The sequence below is a fragment of the Nannospalax galili genome, unplaced genomic scaffold (genome assembly GCF_000622305.1).
Source record: "Nannospalax galili isolate Female #2095 unplaced genomic scaffold, S.galili_v1.0 scaffold281, whole genome shotgun sequence".
Lineage (NCBI taxonomy): Eukaryota > Metazoa > Chordata > Mammalia > Rodentia > Spalacidae > Nannospalax > Nannospalax galili.
In genome coordinates, this window is record NW_008349068.1 from 3,398,954 (window position 1) to 3,420,362 (window position 21,409).

Consider the following 21,409-nt stretch of genomic DNA (forward strand, 5'->3'; position numbering starts at 1 on the left):
GGCTGAGCAGGGGCCAGGGGAGCAAGTTAGTAAGCAGTGATCCTCCATGGCCTGTGCTCCAGCTCCTGCTTCCAGGTTCCTGCCCTGAGTTCCTACCTTGGGCTCCCTGATGAACTGTGACCTGGGAGATGTAAGATAAATAAACCCTTTCCTCTCCCAGTTGGTAGTGGTCAGAATATTTTGCCACAGCAATGAAGAAACAAACTAGGACAAACACCTACCTTGGATAAGGAGCGTCCATCAATATCCAGGCAAAGGCAATGATTAGGAGAAGCAAGGCTACTTCACAGCAAGATTTATTAATACATCCAAAAGAAAGAAAGAAAAATCATTTTGTCACACTATATACAGATAATACATACAGTGTTTTATACACATATTACATCAGTTTTTACACAAGAAAAATATACATAAAAATGTAAACTTTTGTATACAAAAACCCTTAAACAAATTAAACAAGGACCAGATAACAAAAGGAGACCAATCCATTATTATTTCATCAAATTTTTAAAACAGTAATACAGTACATTCATTGAGATATATATATGGAAAATGTGAACCATCTCATCCTGTTTAAAGGGAAATCACAAACCAAAAGCCCACCATCTCCCAAACGTGTCCTCCCCCAGAAACACCAAAGCCAGCCTTTCTAGCCCTGCCTTATCAGACAGGCTGCCATCCAAACTGCCCACCTCTTCTTTTTCCTCCTCTCTGCAGAAACGAGTGGCTTCCAGTTTGTGTGCATATAACTAAGCAGCGACTATTAACACAAAATGGAGGAGACTCTTGGTTTGTAGATTCCCTTTAAGCAGCTTTTTTGTTTTCTATGTTTTGAATGTATGGCATATTAAACATACTTGTGTGCCAAGGTGAATAAAAACACTGAAAAGGGCTCGAGAGCTGCTAGTCCTTGCTACCATGCAGTTACTTTATTAAAAGACATTTTAAAACTGTCCAACCTGTCAGCCATTTATAGGTTTCAAACAAGCTACCTCACCTTTGATTTCCCACTGCAACTTGGTTCAGCTTACACTTGAGCACTCTGGTTAGTAGCACACAGTTGTCAAGATTTTCTGTTAAAGGCTGCTTCTGATATCAAGTTCCAGCTAAGCTACTCTGTGAAAGAATTCAAACCCTAACTTCTGCTTTAATCTTTGGGGTACCCTCACTCCACTTTCCCCCCTAACATTTTGCAATTATCTGTCTACCTTTCTCTCCTTGCAAGTTCTTCAGATGTAATCTTCTGCCAGCTCATCACAAAATAAAATAGTATTTAACAGGTCTTTTTCTTAATGTTCTTGCATTCAGTATGGAAAACTGATATACTAATGAAAAATACCTTTGTGGGAAGGAGGGAATGAAATCTATGCCAAGTACATGCAACTTAAGAGGTGTGTTTTTAAAAATTTAATTTATTTAACTAAATAAATGCAAAATATGCTTAAGACAGATTCATGAGAAAGCTGTCTTTTTTAAAGTTGAATTTTGAACAAGGCAGAATAACAACTGGATGATATATTTCCCTGCAGCATGAGAGTAGTAAATGTCCCTCAGTCAAAATGATCCCAATGATCATTGCTTATTAATGAAAGGAAGAGGCAAATTGGTGAGTTTAAGTTGATCTAGGAGATGGTGGATGACACACACTAATGGAAATATTAAGATCGATTCATAGCTGAAATAAACATGCTGAACTGTAGTATATCAACTGTTTCAGAGAGAGGGAAAATGTGAAGTTCCTCAAGTGACTCTTGTCCCTCATGCAATAGATGGCATTTTAAAAAATGACAGTCTCCCTTTCAGTTAAACTACACAACAATAAAAGGAATAGGAAGCTAAATAAATAATGTGTGGATGTTTTTAGATGAGACCTTTAAATGTTCTTTAAATAATTTTTGCTAATGTATTTTAACCATTACATACAACTGCCACTGCAGTGACAATATTCCAGTAGGGGCAGCATTTTGCTAAATGTAAAAGATTGCCATTTAGAACTCAAACATATACATGTGTATCTACAGTTATAACAACACTATTTATATACATATATGTCTGGAGAGCAACATCCCATTGCCCTTAAATATCTATATGTCTACTCCCACAATATATGCTGGAGACATACTGTGTGAGCATACAAAAGTATATGTACACATGCGCCAACATGTATATATATACACTTCTATCTGTGTGTGCATAAGAGCTTTAAAGGCACAATATATACGGGTGCAAGTTTTCTAGGGAGCTGCAGCAGAGTTAAAACCGAATGTCACAACTGTGAGAAAAGTCAAAAGGAAATACAACAGAATTCATTACACAAGAATTCATCAAGGCAGTTTCATCATCATGAATAAAATGAGTCAGCTATGGAATTCAAGGGGCTTCCATGTGACTTTGATTACTTTCTGTTAAAATGCAAATGGAAATTTATGTTTAAACTACAAAAAAAACCTACTTAAATGATAGTAAAGAGTGGAGATAAACCTATTACTAATACCAATCATAAGATCTTAATTTTTTTTTTCAATTTAAGTAAAACACCCCAAATTTATCTAGGGCAAACATTCAAAATTAACTTTGATGTTAGCTTTTTATTTTTGATGACTACTCAATTCTCAAAATTACTATTAGCAAATATTCTAAAAGTTATATCTTCTGGGAAAAATCTGAATGATAAAGACATGTTAACTCTGAAAGTTAACAACTGAGAAGTTAATAAACTATGTTTAAGCCAAATGCTTCTAGCTAGAAAAGATATAAGGAAAAAAGCAGTACAGGGCTGGGGGTGTAGCTCAGGGGTAGAGCACTTGCCCAGTACATTACATTCGACACTCTGGATTCAATCTCCAGCACTATGAGAGCAAAACAACTTGGCAGAGAGGTAGGGGTGTGTGTGTGTGTGTGTGTGTGTGTGTGTGTGTGTGTGTAGTGATAGATGAATAACTAGTAAAAAGTAATGAAAAGTAAGAATACTTAAGACAGGTATTGATTTGTGATAAAGAATACTTAAGACAGGTATTGATTTGTGATAAACACTAAGACCATAACCAAAAGGGCTTCCATTTTAGTATGCTCTGATGGTGTACTCTGACTGCCTCCTCTGACTTGCAGAATAATCTGGAATTTCCCATAGATGTATAATCTTGTTTAGCAAAGGCTGTTTACCTATTATACACACACATTTTTAGGGAAATATATGTATATAGCTTTATCTATACACACACATATACATACGTGTATATATAGATTTATACAAATGTATAAATAAACATAATACTTTTCAATCTTTCCATTGACAAGGCAAGTTCACATTCAGCAAAGTGCCACCACATCCCATATACAAATCTCTGTACAGATATACAGAAAGGGGTCTGTTTTTGCCCTTCAATCAGGGGAATTTATTCTAACAAATCCCATTACCCAGCAACTGAAGGGAGAAATGGCATCAGGACAAACTCCCTTTCCCAATTCGCATGCATATGTACAAGAAATATGCAGACTTCCTAAAATCCAAAAAGCAAGAGTGAAGGAAACGGGGAGAGGCTACAGAAGTGTAACTGTAAGAAGCAAACAAAGTTTTCCTAGGTCTGGACTGAATCAAAGATGAATTAAACGAAGCTTCAAAGATAACGACAAATTCAATGTGTTCTTGGAAGTTGTTTTGACATATTTCTAAGTACATGAATTTTTATATTAAAGTAAGCGTGATGAGAGCACTTAACTCTAGTTTTTGACTATTTTAGACCATCAGACACTCCAGTAAAGACTGTACAGCAAAATGACAACTTGAAACTCAAAATACAGGAATGTATTTTTCTTTTTAGTTCCACATGAATCAGGTAAGCATAAGGGCAGCATGATTCTTTCCTACAGAAAACAGATGGGAGCAGGGGCACTCCAACTTCATAACCAATGACACAATTAAGCTTTTAAAAATGTTTTGGAAAGAACTGAAATCACCCCAGCTTTGAAATACACATGATGAAATGAGCCTACCAACTCCTTGAACAAAGCAGCCCCTAGAAAACTTTATGAAAGGCCTATTTTTTTTCTTAACTTTACCAAGAAAACATCATTAATAATATTTTATTACTCAGAAATGAAGAAAATTTATAACTGACATAAAAAAGCTTCAACAAGTCTCTGGTCCCGTCACCTCAACAGATAAACACTGCTCTGTCTGTCTGTCTGTTTGTCTATCTGTCTGTGTCTTCCTCTCTTGCTTTTATGCTCACAATTATGAGACTGGTCTTAGAATCTGCTATTTCTCATGTCACTTTAAAAACAGCATAAGTTAATCCAAAGGTTAAAATAAAATGCACATGATATCAGAGCTAGCCTTTTAACAAAATATAACATAATGAAGAATATGTTATGTCTATAAAATAGAAACAAGGAGAAAGTAACTCTAATACCCCCAACTAAGTAAATCATTTTTCTATAATACATTCGGTTACCTTTTTCTATTTTTACACAGCACACATTCATATCTCACACATGTGCCCCCAATGTATATTTTTGCATGTGTGTAAAAACACAGACATATACATGCACACAAGTAATTTAATTTCTATTTTAAGTCACAGTGGGAATTCCTTAGTGAGGAGGGATAAAAAAGTTCCTGAATAAGACACTGAGAACATCTAGATTTATTATTTTCTCTATTTTACTTCCCAACTTACAGAATAAACTGTAAATTAAAGAATAAATCCATAGGAAATAAAAGGTCTTAAAAACTTAGTTTACAAATTCCAGCTACAGTAGTTGGAGTTTTACTTGATCTATTTATTTCTATTTACCCTGTAACTAAGCTTCTAGCCATCTTAAGTGTAAACCACAGATCATTTACTAAAGAACATGATTCTCAACAGTTCTATGAGCAATAATAAATGGTCTAAAGGTGTTCTACATTTTGAGGCCCCAGGATATCCTTTTCTTTTATATATCTGCAAGGTAGCAAAGGATAGCTATACACCTTGACACGGCAAAGATCCAGTGTAAAAAGGTGCTTCACTAGTTTTGTTTTTTTTAAAAAAAAAAAAAAAAAAAAAAAAATAAAAAGGCTATAATTTTTTAGCTATTAAAACACATAGGCAACATAATTCATTACACTCAATACAGCTTTAGTATAAAACTTATAATTTATGAGGTGATGTTAATAGTATAAATTAATATACCTTTCTCTTAAAATCTACAATAAGTATTCTGAAAGCTCATTGGGGGAGGAAGTTTTAAATAAAAGTTTAAAGCTGTGCATGATGGGAAAGGGTTCTGTATGCTGAAGCTGAGATGAGAGCCTGAAGTAGAAAGAAAGAGTCCTAGGCGAGACACCGTGGCTATGACGGAACCAAATGTTCTCTCTCTCGAGCTCTCTTCAATGATGAGTCACCTTTAGTTTCTTTGAAAACTATTTTCTTGTTTTAAAAACTGCCCTAATTTCCACAAGGAATCCCTGAGACATACTCAACACTATACAGTGAGAAGAGCCATCACTGTTGAGAGGAACAGATGCACACACTGTCAGCAAGTGTCAAGCTCCCTAGCCATGTTAGCACTAAACCTGCTGGAGCCGACTGTACCTTAATGGTGCAGGGTGGAGATGTTTGGGGCAAATCAGTCTATATCCCAAGGAAAAGCAATGGTGTGGGCTTTAGTTGCACTGGAGCCGTCCACCCTGCATGTTGAGAAGTTTTCCATGGCGAACTGTGGGTGCATATAGAGCTTACTTCAGTGGTCCCCAGCTTAAAAAACAAAGAAACAAATAAGAACAACAAAAAAACCCAAGTGAAAGAAGTTTCTATCACTCTTCAGCCAAGATCAGTATGGCTCATGTGGTGTGCACGTGCACCATGTGGCACGGGGTTGGGTGTGCAAACAGGCAGAGGGAGGAAGGAAAGAAAGCACGCTGCCAAAGGCAGCCTCCAAGAGTCAAACAGATTCTTCTCTTACAAGACTGTCTTTCAGACTAACTTTAGATTACTCAAAGATCATTTTAGATCTGTTCTTCAAACTATTCCAAGCATTGGTGAAGCTTGGGAACACAGGGTAGATAAAGTCATAACAAATTTCTATCTCTGAAAAGCCACATCTCCTTATATTGGCTCCTTATCACAGTGCAGAAGAGGAAAGCGGACCAAAAATATGAGCCGGAGTGAAAAAAAGAAAAGCTCCCTAAGTGTGACCCACAATTGCAGCACTAATGCCACTGGTTACTAGAAGAGGCATTAACTAATATTCCTAAGTTTTCTTCCCTAACTCACTGGTTGGGGGAAATGCTTAACAGACAGCCATCTGTTCTGCTCACTGATATTTTATTTAAAAATCTTTTGAAAGACAGCATTTAAAATATTACTTTAATCTACTAAATGTGATTTCAATTCCCTCCAGAATATAATATAGAAAAGCTTAAAGAAGCCAAGAAGAAATCATTATTTTTTCTTTTCTATAGAATCCCAGTGAAGATTCAGTTACTTTCAATTTAATGGGTTGGGGGCTTTCATGAACGGATAAACTAGTTCTGACAAGAAGAAATCCTTAGAACAATGTGGGCAGTGGTAATGAAGGAGATACAAATGAAGGATATTCACACCAACTAAATTTTCTTTCAAAGAAGCCCCTACATTTCCTCATTAAACTGGAGAGTTCTGTTCACCATTCAGCAGACCACTCAATTAGATTATCCCACATACATCAGATTAAGAATGGAATTTAATAGAATTTTTAAAGTCTGAAAAAAAAAAGAAGAAATTAAGAAAGTAGATACTTTTTAAAATCCTAGTGAATTCTAAACCTATTAAAAACAGTTTAGTGTTAATACCCTCATGTTTTTGCACTATCAATGCACAACTAAGATAGAGAAAAGGCTTCAGGCCAACACTGCTGATGAAGCCCATCAACCACTGCCACCCAGGATGCCAGGGTCACCCAGGACACTGGGGCACAAGGATCACAAGCAAGAGTCAAGGGAATGGTAGTAAGGGCTTCCCTTCCACATGCCCAAATTCTAACACCAATTAAAAAAATTTCATGCTACAGGTCAACAGAAATGTAACTTTCATGTAGAAGAAAGCTTATGGACAGGATGCTTATACCTAGCACGGACATGGTCTAACTAAAGAACTGTCTTTACCAGTGTGGACTGTGACCCTGGACTGAAAACAAGCTCTGGAAAGGAAAGGCTTTAGTGTTCCTCATGGAAGATGGTGATTCCTAACTTTCAGTTGAAAGTCTGACTTCCTTTAAAAGGTAAATCTTATAGTTACTTGGCAAAGATAAAATGTTAGCTTTCCTTAACTGTAAGCCCCTAAAGATGCTAACACCAACTGTAAGGAATATAAAACAAAACCACTTTCCAATTTGACCTCCATGCCTTTCCTTCTATCTGCTTCTCATCCACCCATAATCTTTTCACAGAGGGACACTAGACATAGCACGCTGCCTGCCAACATAAAATTGCTCAGGTCACTTACAAAGCAGGTACACTATACACAACAGGCTCACTAGAGAAAATAATCCTTTGCTTATAAGCTATGCGATGATAACTAGGTTTTTCCATTGCATAGTCTGTCACTTGATGGGTTAGGTACAATTGCTCTCTACTATCCTGAATTGTTGACTAGCTACCTAAGCTAACTAGACATGAAAATTGCTAAGCCATTTTTACAGAAGAAAAAACAATGTCTTTAGTACTTTTACCAAAATAACATTAACAGTTAAAAGAGAGAAAGCCCGTCTTTCCTTTGGATGCTACAGATCACAGTCAGTGAGTTTCAGATCCTCTGGGCACAGAATGCATCCGTAACTGCAGCAACTTAGGAAAGGAAATCACAGTAACATAATCTAACTGGCCTTTACAAATGGTCCCAAAGAACTGCAAGGACAGAGTGAATCTTCTTTACCACAGTTTCTCATCAACACTCATCAGGACCTTGTGTAAGATTTTTGATTCCAGTACTGCCTTACCATAACATAAGTGCTATGTTCATCTATCTGGAGTAAAAGATGCTTTATTTCTTTCTTTGCACATTAATACCCCATCTACTACTAATAGACAATAATTGCTTCAATAGCTAGAAGAGAAGCAAAACGGTTATCTCTGGGCTTATAGATATTCTTCCAACAAGGGACTCACAAGAAAAGCAAGAGAACAGCCAACTGCAAGCTTGGAGGTTATGTCTGAAGTAGATGAAAAGGGGAAAATGTGGTTTTTAATTAATTATCCAATCCTACACCAGTACTTTCTAAGATGCCCTTTCTTCAGCCTTCATCATGCCCATCTAAACAAGTGAGTCTATTCAACATTTTTGGTGTGAAGCTGTAACTGGCAACATTCCTGATCACTTCGTGCCTCCTTACTCGAAAGCAAAGAAGGGCTTTAAATGCACATAAAACAGAAAATTGCAAACAATAAAATGTGCAACCTACTGCAAACTCAGTTTTGACAACTAAAGAATTTTAAGCAGCTAACATGAGGGATAAATATCCAGAAACAGTTCTTATCAACTACCTATGAAGAGGGGCTGATAAGGAAGTCCATGAGCTACTCTATGACAACCCTTAATCCCTTTAATTAATACACAATAGAGACAAAACAAATTTTCTGGGAATACAGTTATCTAGTGATGATTATAATGGGTGTGAGAATAGCTTAGCAAACTAAATGACACTTTTGAGCCGAGGTAACCACTCACTATCATTTCTTTATAGTGCACTAAAATAAAAAAAGCTACTGACATAGGTTCACAGGTGAGAAGTAGTCAAATATCAGTTCTCACCATTTAGGATAGAAACTCATGGTGATACCAAATATAATTTTGCTTTGTGACATAGTTTATAATTTAGAAATTTCTCAATCTGCAAAAAAGGCAAAGCTATTAAAAATAAATGTTCCAATTAACTAACATGATTTCTTAAAAAAAAGTAAATATATTACAAACATATTTTGCCCCCCCCAACTTTAATAAATACAAAATAGGGTTTATCATGATTTCATAGTCATGTGACACTTTCCCTCCAAAATCTCAGGCACGTGGTATCTGCATAATGCCTGCTGATCACCATCATTCCTTTACGAGGCAGAGAAAGAAAAGCTTTCAAAAGGGACTGATTAAACTATCATGGCATGAAGAAAACACACATGAGAAGCAGGGGACTATGTCCCAATCTTCACCTCTGGGAAAGATTAGGATCCAACAGTCTCTGACGAAAGAATGACTGTATCACATCATTACAGGTATGAATAACCATCAGGATTTTAAGGGACAGTGAAATATTTCAGCAAGCATAGAGTAGAAAATCACGCTCCACCCTTCTCTGGACAGGGGGAGGCAGACAAGAGGAAGTCCTACAAGCCATTTCACAGTCACGCTTAATACACTACCCAATGGTTTTAACCCTAAAACCTTGGTACTTTAAAACAATTTCCCCAAATGATTTCCAAATTTACTCCAACTTAAGAACTTGGATTATTTTTAAAAGTACCTAACATAATTAAAATTTATGTCTAATTTCCATATTCTGCTTTGAAAGAAACTTTAAAATGTGTATCCTTCCAATATTACACATCACTTCACAACTGGTACACCAATTCTACAAGTGTCTTGAACATTTTACAAATCTTACTGAAGAACCACAACTATAAACATAAAAAAAATTAAAAGCAAATGATGGACCAAGTAGTTCACAGATTTTTGTCTTTCAAATTGATCTGACCTACCCTGCCTTTTCACATCAAAATATTCTTTAATTACACCTTGTAAATGTGTTCCAAGAGTGAGAGATTTAGAAACAAATGCACACCAAAAAGGCAGAGTGACTGTGAGGCCCTGAACCTTGGCAACCCTGCAGCCAAGCCAGGTAACGTTTTCATGACATTCCTCCATCACTGATGTGAATTCAGCTTTTTGTGTCCTGTTTCTTCATGAGCTGACTTTTTAGCAGAAAAGGGCTATGCTATTCACACCACCAGACCACCTCTTCCCTATTCAGGGATGGATGACCAACCTTGCTAGGTATGAGATGAAAGGAAGGAGAAAAGAGCCTTATGCTCATTCTGGGAGTGAAAAAAGAAATACAACGGGACAGCTACTTCCTGCACTGCACAGAGCACACACATGTGCACACACACTCACAGGCAGTCAAAAGACGATTTTGTTTTTTTTAGTTAACCATATCATAATTAGGAATGGTGTCCTGGTCTTACGGTGATGTCTAGCAGTTGGTGCTAAGTCAGAGCCCTGATCTGCCTACACACACCACCTGCTACACAGGATCTTAATAGGATCATTCTATCTAGAACCACCTATGTAAAAACCTGGCTATAGAATGGAAAGCATTGATCTGAACACTATGAAATAGTAAAGGGCACTGGTAATCTGAGGTATCTTCCACTTCTAGGACTTGCTGCAAAATAACAAAACAAAATATTAATCCTATCCAGTCACTGTGCTGAACCAGCAAAGAAACCACCAGGCCGAGAGGACCCGCCAGGAGGGAATGAGCACCAGTGCTAAGGAGCGCACGTGAACACTGCTGCAAGGTCCATTGCACGGCCACTTGTTGAATGGGGAAGGGGGAGCCCCTCTAATCCCCAGCTGTTACTTTTAAATCTTCTGTAGGAAAAGGGGAAAGGTTGCGAAAGAGGAAAGAAGATAGAAAACACCGGGTTTCCCACTTGCCTGCAAGGACACAGACACTTTCAGTTAGGGGAGGGGAAGGGGGACGATGCATTATTGGTACTTGTAGCCGTGGCACCTGTTACTGTGAAGCCTGTAGGAGGGGCTATCGAGCTGTGGCTGGGCTGCAGGTCCTTAGGAATGCCACTGTGAGAACTCAGCTGGTGGCCGAAGGCTGTGCTGAACTGTGGGAGTTGCTGCTTGGGGGAGGTGGAGGCCATTAGTTCAGCAGAAGGCCCCATGCCACTGAAGCTGGTCTGTGGTAGCCCCGGAAGCACACTGGAACTGCTGGGGGTCACAGTGGCGAAGGCAGGCTGTGTGGTCTCTGAGTTGGACGTGGTGGGTGGCGTGGAGAGGGAAGTGGAAAGAAGGTGTCCATCCGCGCCAAGGAGGTTGCTAAATGCAGAGGGATCGCCAAGGTTGACGGGGAGATTCCCCCAGTGAGTTCTGGGGTTTACCACTCCTCCAAGTGGCACCTCAAGCTGGGTTGGGAGCAAGTGCTGTGCCATGATGGGCATCTCTGCTGAAAACGTAGCTGCCAAAGTATCACCAGAGTAAGATGTTGTATGGGGAGAGGTGATATGGTCACTGTAGGGAGACGGCACATGCTCACTATCATAATGGCTTCCATGGGGCGAGGAGTGTGAATGATCACTGCTGTATTGCTGTCGTGAGGTGATTAGGTCATCTGCCTTGCTCAGCAGCTGGGCAGGATGTGGCCTCTGGGAGGCATGGCTGCCATCATGAAGTCCATGAAACTGTCCTGGGAAGGCTCTCTCCCCAAGTGCACTCTGGCTGATCAGAGTGGCAGAAGTAAGGCCAACGTTGGCTGGGGCGGAGAACTGCCCCTGGATCTGCCCTGCCAGGGGTGTAGGTGGGTTAGACAAGGTAGCAGAACGGAGCAGGTTCTCATCCAGCTCTAAACTAGAAAAATTATCATGTATCCGCCCATTCAGTAGATCCCCTAGGTCTGTGTTTACTTCTCGACTCAAGGACTGGATTCCAGAAGCATCGGTACCGGTGGAGAACACTCCTATCCCCCTATCTGACAACTCCTGGACTGGCACACCATCTGACTGGGTAAGTACTCCAATGGTACTCAGGCACTCGAGAGAAGTTACAGCCTGCAAGGCCCGCTCAAGCTCCTCAGCCTCTTCGGTGGTCGGGAGGAGATCTCCATTCTTTCCTGGATCAACAGAAGCCATCAAGAATCAGCAGAGCACCTAACTGATTTTTACTGCAAAACTCTCACATCTGAATTATTTTCAACAATCCCCTATCAAAAGAGAGGCCTTCTTGCCAGATGTGGTGGCACACCTTTGATCTAAGCACTTGGAGACAGAGGCAGGTGGATCTCTGTGAGTTCGAGGCCAGCCTAATCCATAGATTCTAGGCCAGCTGGGGCTGCAGGAAGACCCTGTCTCAAAAAAAAAGAGTTCTTGAGAAGTTTCTCATAATGGGATTTAAAGGAGAAGGTGGAAAATTGATCTGCAGGAGCAGCTCTCAGATCACCTATCCACCTATCCTGTAACTTCAGTCTTTATTTATCCTAAAGATTCTATTATATAGAATGTTACATTCTTTTTAATTTATGAGTACATGTGTGTGTCTATGTCAGTGTCAACCTTGTGTGTAATGATACCCTCAGAGCCAGGAAAGGATGTCAGATCCCCTGGGGCTGGAGTGACAAGAGCTATGAAATGTAAGTGCTAGAATCCTCTGGAAGAGCAGCAAATGCTAGTGACATTTGAAACATCTGTCTAGCCCCAGAATGTTAAATTCTCAGGAACGCTAAAGATTGCCAATTTAAAACTCATGGTGATCATTTGTTTATGCATATTTTTACCTAAATTAATATCAATATCGTTAACATAAAAAAATAAAGGCTCTGAGCTGGGCATGGTGGCACACGCCTTTAATCGCCAACACTCGGAAACAGAGGCAGGCAGATCTCTGAATTCAAGGCCATCCTGGTCTATATAATGAGTTCTAGGCCAGCTGGAGCTACAGGGAGACCCTGTCTCAAAAAAGACAAAAATATAAATAAATGAATGAATGAATGAATGAATGAATGAATTGCCTGTGGAGTCGATGAACCAACTTTAATTTCATCTGCAATATTTAAAATATCTATTCTTGGGGCTAGAGAGTTGGCTCAGTGGTTAAGAGCACTGGCTGCTCCTGCAGAGGACCCAAGTTTAGTGGCCCAGCACCCACATGGCATCTCACAACTATCTATACCCTCACTTCCAGGGGTCTAACCTTCACAGGTACCAGGCACATACAAGGTATACACACACAAATACACACACACTTAAATGCAGGCAAAACATGCATACACATAAAAATAACTAGTTAATTTACATATGTGGTATGTGTGTGTGTGTGTGTGTGTGTGTGTGTGTGTGTGTGTGTGTGTGTGAGAGAGTGTGTGGATCCATTCTTTCAGGAGTCGTAACTCAGTAGTAGAACATTTACCTAACACATGTGAGGGTCCCTAGGTTCAAGCCCCAGTAGCACCAAAACATACGTACATACATACATACATACATACATACATACATACATATCCCTTCTTACAAATTTGATTAATTACCATGATGATAATTAATTTTTGGTGATTAAAAAAATAAATAATGGCTGTGATCCCAAGTGCTGGGATTATAGGCATGAGCCAACATGCCTGGCTCCAAAGATGGGTCAAGTTCTAAAAGACTTTAATAAACTTATGTTTTGATACCACTGTCCAAAAAATAAAGGAAAATTATTCACTTTAACAGAACAAAATTATATAGTAGTTATCAAAGAACAAATATACTAAGTACACAGTATGGTTAAACGAATTACATATTTCTTACCTTCAAAAAAGGATAATAGTTTCAGTAATTTTTTTTAAATTTACAGTGATAAACATTTTATGATAGGAAAAACATTTTAGACACACTTCAAAAAAACTATTTCATCAGGGTTAGCGAGATGGCTCAGTACTTAAGAGCACTTGCTGCTTTTTCAAAGGACCCAGGTTCAGTTCCCAACATCCATGTTGGGCAGTTCACAACTGCCTGCAACACCAACTTCAGGAGATTCAACACCCTTTGCAGACATGTGGCAAACACACACGAAAATAAAATTCAATTTAAAAATTTAAAGCTATTTCACTTAAAATGGGTCATGGGGAGGGAGCTGAGTTAATTCAGTGGGTTAGGACACTTGCCACTCAGGACTAACAACCTGAATTTGATCTCTGGAACCACTTAAAGGTGGAAGGAGAAAGCCCACTGCCACAAGTTGTCCTCTAGTCTCAACATGTGTGCCAGGACTTGTGGGCATCTAAACATACATCATATACACACAATAATTCCAAGCATGAATGTGGTGGCACTGGGTGTAATCTCAACACTCCAGAAGCTAAGAGGATTCTGAGTTCAAGGCTAGCCTGGGATATGTAATGAGATCTTGTTTTTAAAATTCAAAACTAACAGGGCCAGGTGTGGTGGAGCACAACTTTAATCCCAGAAGTGGGGAAGCAGAGGCAGGTGGATCTCTGTGAGATCAAGACCAGCCTGGTCTACATAGTGAGTTCTAAGCCAGCTGAAGCTATAGGGAGACCCTGTCTCAAAAAGACAAAAAAAGTATGAACTCATTTTTTTAAATCAGCTGCCTTAAGTAGAACACCGACCATACCTTCGAAAAAATCAAAATCTTGTAAGTCATCAGGTAGCCGTGGCAGGACATCTGAAAAGTCTTCCTGGTTCAATTCTAAGTCGTGTGGAATGTCAGTTATCTCATTGGCAATGTCATCCGGCAGCTCATCAGCACTCAGCTCTGGCGTGGAAGGGCTCCTGAAAAGACAGTGAAGTTGAGGTCTTGAGACTGCCCTTTCACCTTCCCATTCATGTCCAACACAAACTAATGTCTTTCATAATTTCTTATTTTTTAAAAATTGATTTATTTTAATTTTATATGTATAAATATTTTGCCTGCATGTATCTAAGTGTACCTGTATGGTGCAATGCCCATGGAGGCCCGAATAGGGCATTGTATCTCCTGGAACTGGAGTTACAGAGGGTTGTTAGTTGCCTTGAGGATGCTGGGAACTGAACCCAGCAGATCTTTTGCAAGAGCAGCCAGTGCTCTTAACCACTGAGACATCTCTCCAATCCCTCTTTCAGAATCTCTTTACATTCAATACAAACATGGGAGACCTTAACATAAAATGACTCCTTCCCAAGTCAGGTGGTGATGCATGCCTATAATCCCTGTACTTAGAAGGTAAAAGCAGGAGGATCAGAAGTTCAAGGTCAACCTCCCCTACATAATGAGTTGAGGCCACCTAGAGAGACACAAAATCCTATCTCAACAACAACAGCAAAACCCATATTCCTTCCTTACTTTATGAGAAGGAAATTTGAAAGCAAGACATTACAGAGACAGACCTCACTATATGTAGTGACAAATTCCTGCAATCTTTACCTATGATTAAGGCAATTTTTATGGGACTAGAGAAGGCTTAGCAGCTAAGAGCACTTGCTGCTCTTGAAGAGGACCCAGGTTCAGTTCCCAGCACTCACGTGGTAGCTCACAACCACCTATAACTCCAGGTCTGGGGGATTTAACAGCTTCTCCTGGCCTCCTCAGGCATCAAACATGCACATGGTGCACATACATACACTCAGGCGATATATACATAAAATAAAAGTAAATATATACATACATATATGTGTGTGTGTGTGTGTATATATATATATGTAATATACAATATATATTACAGTCCCCAAATGTCCTTCAATGTGGATCCATCCAATGGACCCACCAAGAGTCCAATCCCTGTAATAAAGATCCACCTGCCTCTGCCTCCCAAGTGCTGGGATTAAAGGCGTGTACCACTACGCCCAGCCAAAAGTAAATATATTTTTTAAATAAAAGACAATCATTATTACATGATATTTTTACTTCAAATTAGCAGGATGAATCGCCATTTAGTATATCTCTTTTAGTTGAATTTAAAATCTAGTCAAGATAATAAGTTTCGGGTCTGGGGAGAAGGCTCAGTGGTTAAGAGCACTGGCTGCTTTTGCAGAGGATTTGGGTTCGATTCCCAGCACCCACATGACAGCTAACAACCATCCACAACTCCAGTTCCAGGGGATCTGATGTCCTCTTCCAATCATGGGCACTGCATGATATGGGTGCACTTATACACATGGAGGCAATACACTTAAACACAAAAACTAAAAATAAATAAAATATAATAAGTTTCAAATGAAATAAATAGGTAAAATTGAAATGCGTAGAATAACAGAAATTTCACTCATCTGGTCAAAATGTTTAAGTCTGCCAAAATTAATAATGCCTCATATTCCTAATGGAAGGTTTCTGTTATAACATGTATCATTTCCCATGCCGGTCACGGTGGTGCATGCATTTAATCCCAGCACTTAGGAGGCAGAGGCAGGCAGATCTCTGTGAGTTCGAGGCCAGCCTACATAGTAAGTTCCAGGCCAGCTGGGGCTATAGGGAGACACTGTCTCAAAAAGACCAAAAACAAACAACAACAACAACAACAACAACAAAATAAACCACTGAGAAGTCTAAAAATTTATAAATATCATCATGCAATCTAACTTTCTCTTTAAAATAGTCTATTTGAAATTCCCTTTAAACAGAAAAACCTGAGCATACAATTAAATTCTCAACTTCAGTATCTATTTTCTTTGCTATCATTAAAAAGCTTCTGACACATAAAATTTGCCACAAACTCAGACAACCATTGATAAAGTTGCATGTGACACCATAAAAAAGGTTTAGGTTAGGCTTTACTAGTACCAACATTGCGGTAGGCACAGCAGACATACTCTGAGATCAGATGGGATACAGGAAAAGCAAATCCCACCGCCACCACTGACCGGATATGAGAGGCCTCCACTGGCAGTGAGACGCTGGTGGGCATGCTGAGGTTCCCTTGGGGGACTGCGGGGGGGATGGGTTTCTGGGGTCGACGAGGTCCACGCCTTCTCTTCTTCTTGTGTTTTTTGGTAAGTGCAGGAGGCTTGGTTTTTTTCCTGGGTTTCCTCTGCTGCTGGTGCTGAACTTTACGGGAGTTATCTCCTCTCAAGAAATTGTCCTTTGGAATAAAAAGATTTTTTTTTTTTTTTTTAATGAGACTGTCCATTAGCTAACCCGCTCCATCCCTCCCTCCTGGTGTGCAGTATACTGCACAGCAAGGTGATTATAGATGGCAATAATCTATACATTTCAAAAACTAAACAAAAGGATTTTAAAAAGATTTTACTGAAGAGCTGGGCATGGTAGCGCACGCCTTTGGTCCCAGCACTCGTGAAGCAGAGGCAGGCGGAGCCTCTGTGAGTTCAAGGCCAGCCTGGTCTACAATGTGAGTTCCAGGACAGCTGGGGCTACAGGGAGACCCTGTCTCAAAAAGACCAAAAAAAAACAAACAAAAAAAGATTTTACTGCAAACAAATGAGGGGCTGAGGGCTTAGCTCAGTGCTTGCCTAGTGTGCACAAAGCCCTGGGTTTGGACTATGGCATCACGTAAAACTAGGTGTGGTGCTGGCACTTAAGAGGTGGAGGCAGAAAACCGGGCATGGAGGTGCACGCCTTTAGTTCCAGCACTCGGGAGGCAGAGGCAGGCGGATCTCTGTGAGTTCAAGGCCAGTTAGGTCTACATAGTGAGTTCCAGGCCAGCTGGGGCTATAGGGAGACCCTGTCTCAAAAAGACCAAAAAAGAGGTGGAGGCAGAAGAGTCAGAAGTTCAAGGTCAACTTGGGCAACTCAAGACCCTGTCTCAAAATAAAAAAAAACAAAAAACAAAAAAAACCAACCAAACAAACAAACTGAAAAAAGGGCTAGAGAGATGGTCCAGAGGCTAAAGGCACTGGCTGCTCTTGCAGAGGACCCGCATTCAGGTCCCAGCTCCCACATGGAGGCTAATAACCATCTATAAAACTCCAGTACCAGGGGATTCAGTGCTGTCTTCTGGTCTCCACAGGTACTGCACAACATGAATACACTTACATAAGTATAGCTAAAATACTTATACACATAAAAGAAAAATAAATAAAAGTTAAGTATTTAAGATATTGTTTTACTTGATTTAAATATTATATAACATATACCTGTACTGAAACAACACATTACTCCACAAATGTGTAATTTTTATTTTATTTTATTTTATTTTATTTTAGGTCTTTTTTAGACAGGGTCTCCCTGTAGCCCCAGCTGTCCTGGAACTCACTATATAGACCAGGCTGGACTGGAACTCACAGGGGTCTGCCTGCCTCTGCCTCCTGAGGTCTGGGATACACTTGAAGACATTTGGAGGGCTGGGCATAGCTCACTGATGGAGCACCAGCCTAGAATGTATAAGGCCCACGTTTCAGTAAACAATAACACCAAAAATAAATAAGTAAATAAATAACCATGGGACTGGAGAGATAGCTCAGTGGTTAAGAGCACTGGTTGCTCTTGCAGAGGACTTGGGTTCCCAGCACCCACATGGCGGCTAACAACCATCTGTAATGCCAGTTCCAGGGGATCCGGGGCCCTCTTCTGACCCATGGGCATTACATGACATGGGTGACCTTACATACATGCAGACAATACACTCATTCATATAAAATAAAAATAAATAAAATGTTTTTAAAAAACCATTATGGCTGGGCGTGGTGGCACACTTGGGAGGCAGAGAGAGGCAGATCTCTATGAGTTCAAGGCCAGCCTGGTCTACATAGTGAGTTCCAGGACAGCTGAGGCTACAGGGAGACCCTGTCTCTCTTACACACAAAAGCAAACAAAACAACAACAACAACAACAAAATTAACCACAAAAGAAGTTCTTGGTGAAGCCACTGAGTTATTAACATAAAAAACGGATCTGGAAAGGTGACTGACTCCTTGCCTGGTTACACCTTCAACTAATGGCAAAGCCAGAGACACAGACCAGATGCCCATGATCCTGATGTAACCAAGAAACTGTACGTGCTCTGAGATCACAGTGTGTTGCTTGGCCTTTCAGTACAAGAGGGTACCTAGCACAGCATCTTGCAATAACTGCTTAATGGGTGAAAACAATATAAATCAACTTTGAGCAGTTTTTCTCCCACGCTGGCACCAAACCTAGAACCTTGATCATGATAGGAAGTACTCTACTACTGAACTACATCTCTGCCCCAAAATGAGCTTATTTTAAATTATTACACAATTCAGATATTTTACTATTTCAAACTTGTCTCTCCTCTAAATTATTCTGGATTAATTAGAGTTTACAATACCAGCATTAACTACAGCAGTAATTAAGTACAACAAAATTATACAAGGGCTTGGCATTTTGCCTAAATTTTATTAATTATCCAAAACATTCACAGAGCTCCTTATAAGAAAGAAAAAAAAAAAAACAAAACCTAGAGAAATAAGGCCAAATAAAAGCGTTTGCAGAATTTTCTATATATAAGAAAATGTATGTTTTTCATTTATTATTAAGCACATAGGTGGATGTGATACATAGAATTTGGATAGATGATTTTGAAAATGATCTTTTCTAAATAATCAAGAGTTTAGTATTTCTCATCTGAAACACTGAGGGAGAAGTATTTTGAAATTTTTGAATATTTGCATAAAATTTGCATATAAGCATCTTTATTCTAGAATTCTGCAAACCAAAATCTGGAAGGCTCCAAAATCTATATTTTTTGAGTGTCATGTCACACAGGAATCTTAAAGATTTTGGATTTTTAGATTAGGGCTATTCAACCTATACTAAATATTTTCTAAAACAGTGGGAAGTTTTTGTTTTGTTTTGTTTTGAGGCAGAGTCTCCTTATATAGCCCTGGCCGGCCTGAACTTGCTATGTAGACCAGGCTGGCCTTACACTTACAGAGATCCACCTACCTGCCAAGTACTGTGATTAACTGGGTGTGCCACCACTCTGAGCTAAAGAGGGTCTCAAGTTCAATGGCTAATCACAACATGTTTATTTACTTACTTAAACTTACTTATTTTGAGACAAGGTCTCACATTGCAGCCCTGACTGGCCTAGAACTCACAGAAATCCACCTGCCTCTGCCTACCAAGTGCTGAGATTAAAGATGTGTATCACGACACTTGGCTAACATTTTGAAAATTTTTAGTCAAAAGCATCACCCAGAAAGTTTGAAGTATTAAAATGGCTGTTTTCACAAAACTTTTTTCAATGACTTATATATATATATCCATAATTTTTCTTCCCCATTAAGAATAGCCATTAAAAGTTTGAGAGCTGCCAGGTGTGACATGCCTTTAATCTCAGCACTAGGGAGACAGAGGCAGGCAGATCTCTTGTGAGTTTGAGGCCAGCCTGGTCTACATAGAGTTCCAGGCCACCCAGCCAGGGCCACATGATGAAGAAGAAAAAAAGAAGAAAAGAAAAAGAAAAAAAAGCTTAAAAGCCGAGCTGAAGAAAGTCAAGTCCGAACTTACCATTTTTTTGGCATGTTCTTCACACAAAGGTGTCTGGTGTGTGATGTCAAACACTGGCACAGAGCACTGCTGTCCATCTGCAAACTTGGCGGTGCAACTGGAGAAGAGCTGCTGAGAGCGATTCAAGAGGATGTCTGGGGTTTGTGAGTCAGGAGAAAACACATTGAAACTACTTAAGTTTTTAGTATCTGAATAAATCTGCTATGTGCCTTATGAATGTTTTGTAAGTATGAATTTTATTGTTTATGTTATATTGCAGGTACACATGCCAGAGGTCAGAGGACAACCTTGTAGAGTCCATTCTCTCTTATCTTTATTTGGGCTCTGGGGATCAAACTCAGGTTATTAGTGGCAAGCACCTTTAACCATCTCACTGGCCTAATATAATAATCTAAAAATTGCAAACAGTAGCATTTAAAACTTTTATTTTAGTCAGGCATGGTGGCACATGTCTTTAATCACAGCACTGGGGAGGCAGAGGCAGGTGGAGCTCTGTACACATACAAAATAATAATAAATAATTTTTTATATGAGAGTATTAAGATTTCATCACTAGCTCCCTGACATGTTTTCCAAGTATGTTGTACCAGTGGTGTTTATTACTTTTATTTCATTGCAAATCAGTAATGCACTCACTATAAAGAGCAAATTAATCCTACAATAAAAGGTACAATGTAAAACTGTGTAACTCTTCAAAGAATAAAAATGGTTTTTGAGGGGCAGTTGAGAGCATCTCCTGCTCTTCCACAGAACTGGAGTTTGGTTCCCAGCACCCACATCAGGTAGCTCACAATTGCCTGTGACTCCAGCTCCAGGAGATCTGATGCCCTTTTCTAGTCTTCTTGAGCACCTGCACTAAGGTGGCATACACTCACAAAAATACACAGATACACATACACATAAATAAAACCAAATCTTTCCAGGGGCTGAAGAGATGGCTCAGTGGTTAAGAACACTGACTGATCTTGCAGAAGACCCAGGTTCGAATCCTAGCACCCACAATGGCAGCTAACAACTGTCCGTGACTCCAGGTCCAGGGGATCCAACAGCCACTTATGACTTCCGCGGGCATTGTGCAACACAGATGCACTTAACCACATGCAGGCAATACACACATACACATAAAATAAAAATAATAAATAAAAATGAGGTTCAATGGAGGGATGGGAAAGGAATGGATGGGGGAGGGGGGGTCTAAATTTGATTAAGAACTATTGTATGAAAATATAAAAGCTCAATAAAAAATTTTAAAAGCCAAGAGGCTT

General features: G+C 39.5%; 1 protein-coding gene across 4 annotated transcripts in view; it reads right to left on the reverse strand.

The window, feature by feature from the left end:
- Positions 1-5,067: 5,067 nt before the first annotated feature.
- Ino80d (INO80 complex subunit D) overlaps positions 5,068-21,409 on the reverse strand; it is a 72,992-nt gene continuing 56,650 nt past the window's right edge. For 2 of the 4 annotated variants that reach the window (XM_029569930.1, XM_008846176.3), the window contains exons 10-13: positions 20,145-20,278; positions 16,577-16,794; positions 14,355-14,512; positions 5,068-11,856 (exon numbers count right to left, since the gene is read on the reverse strand). In XM_029569930.1, coding sequence (XP_029425790.1) covers positions 10,694-11,856; positions 14,355-14,512; positions 16,577-16,794; positions 20,145-20,278 — 1,673 coding nt within the window. In that variant the 3' untranslated portion in view covers positions 5,068-10,693. The remainder of the gene's footprint in view (positions 11,857-14,354; positions 14,513-16,576; positions 16,795-20,144; positions 20,279-21,409) is intronic. The other 2 variants (XM_017801396.2, XM_029569929.1) reach the window with 1 other exon arrangement.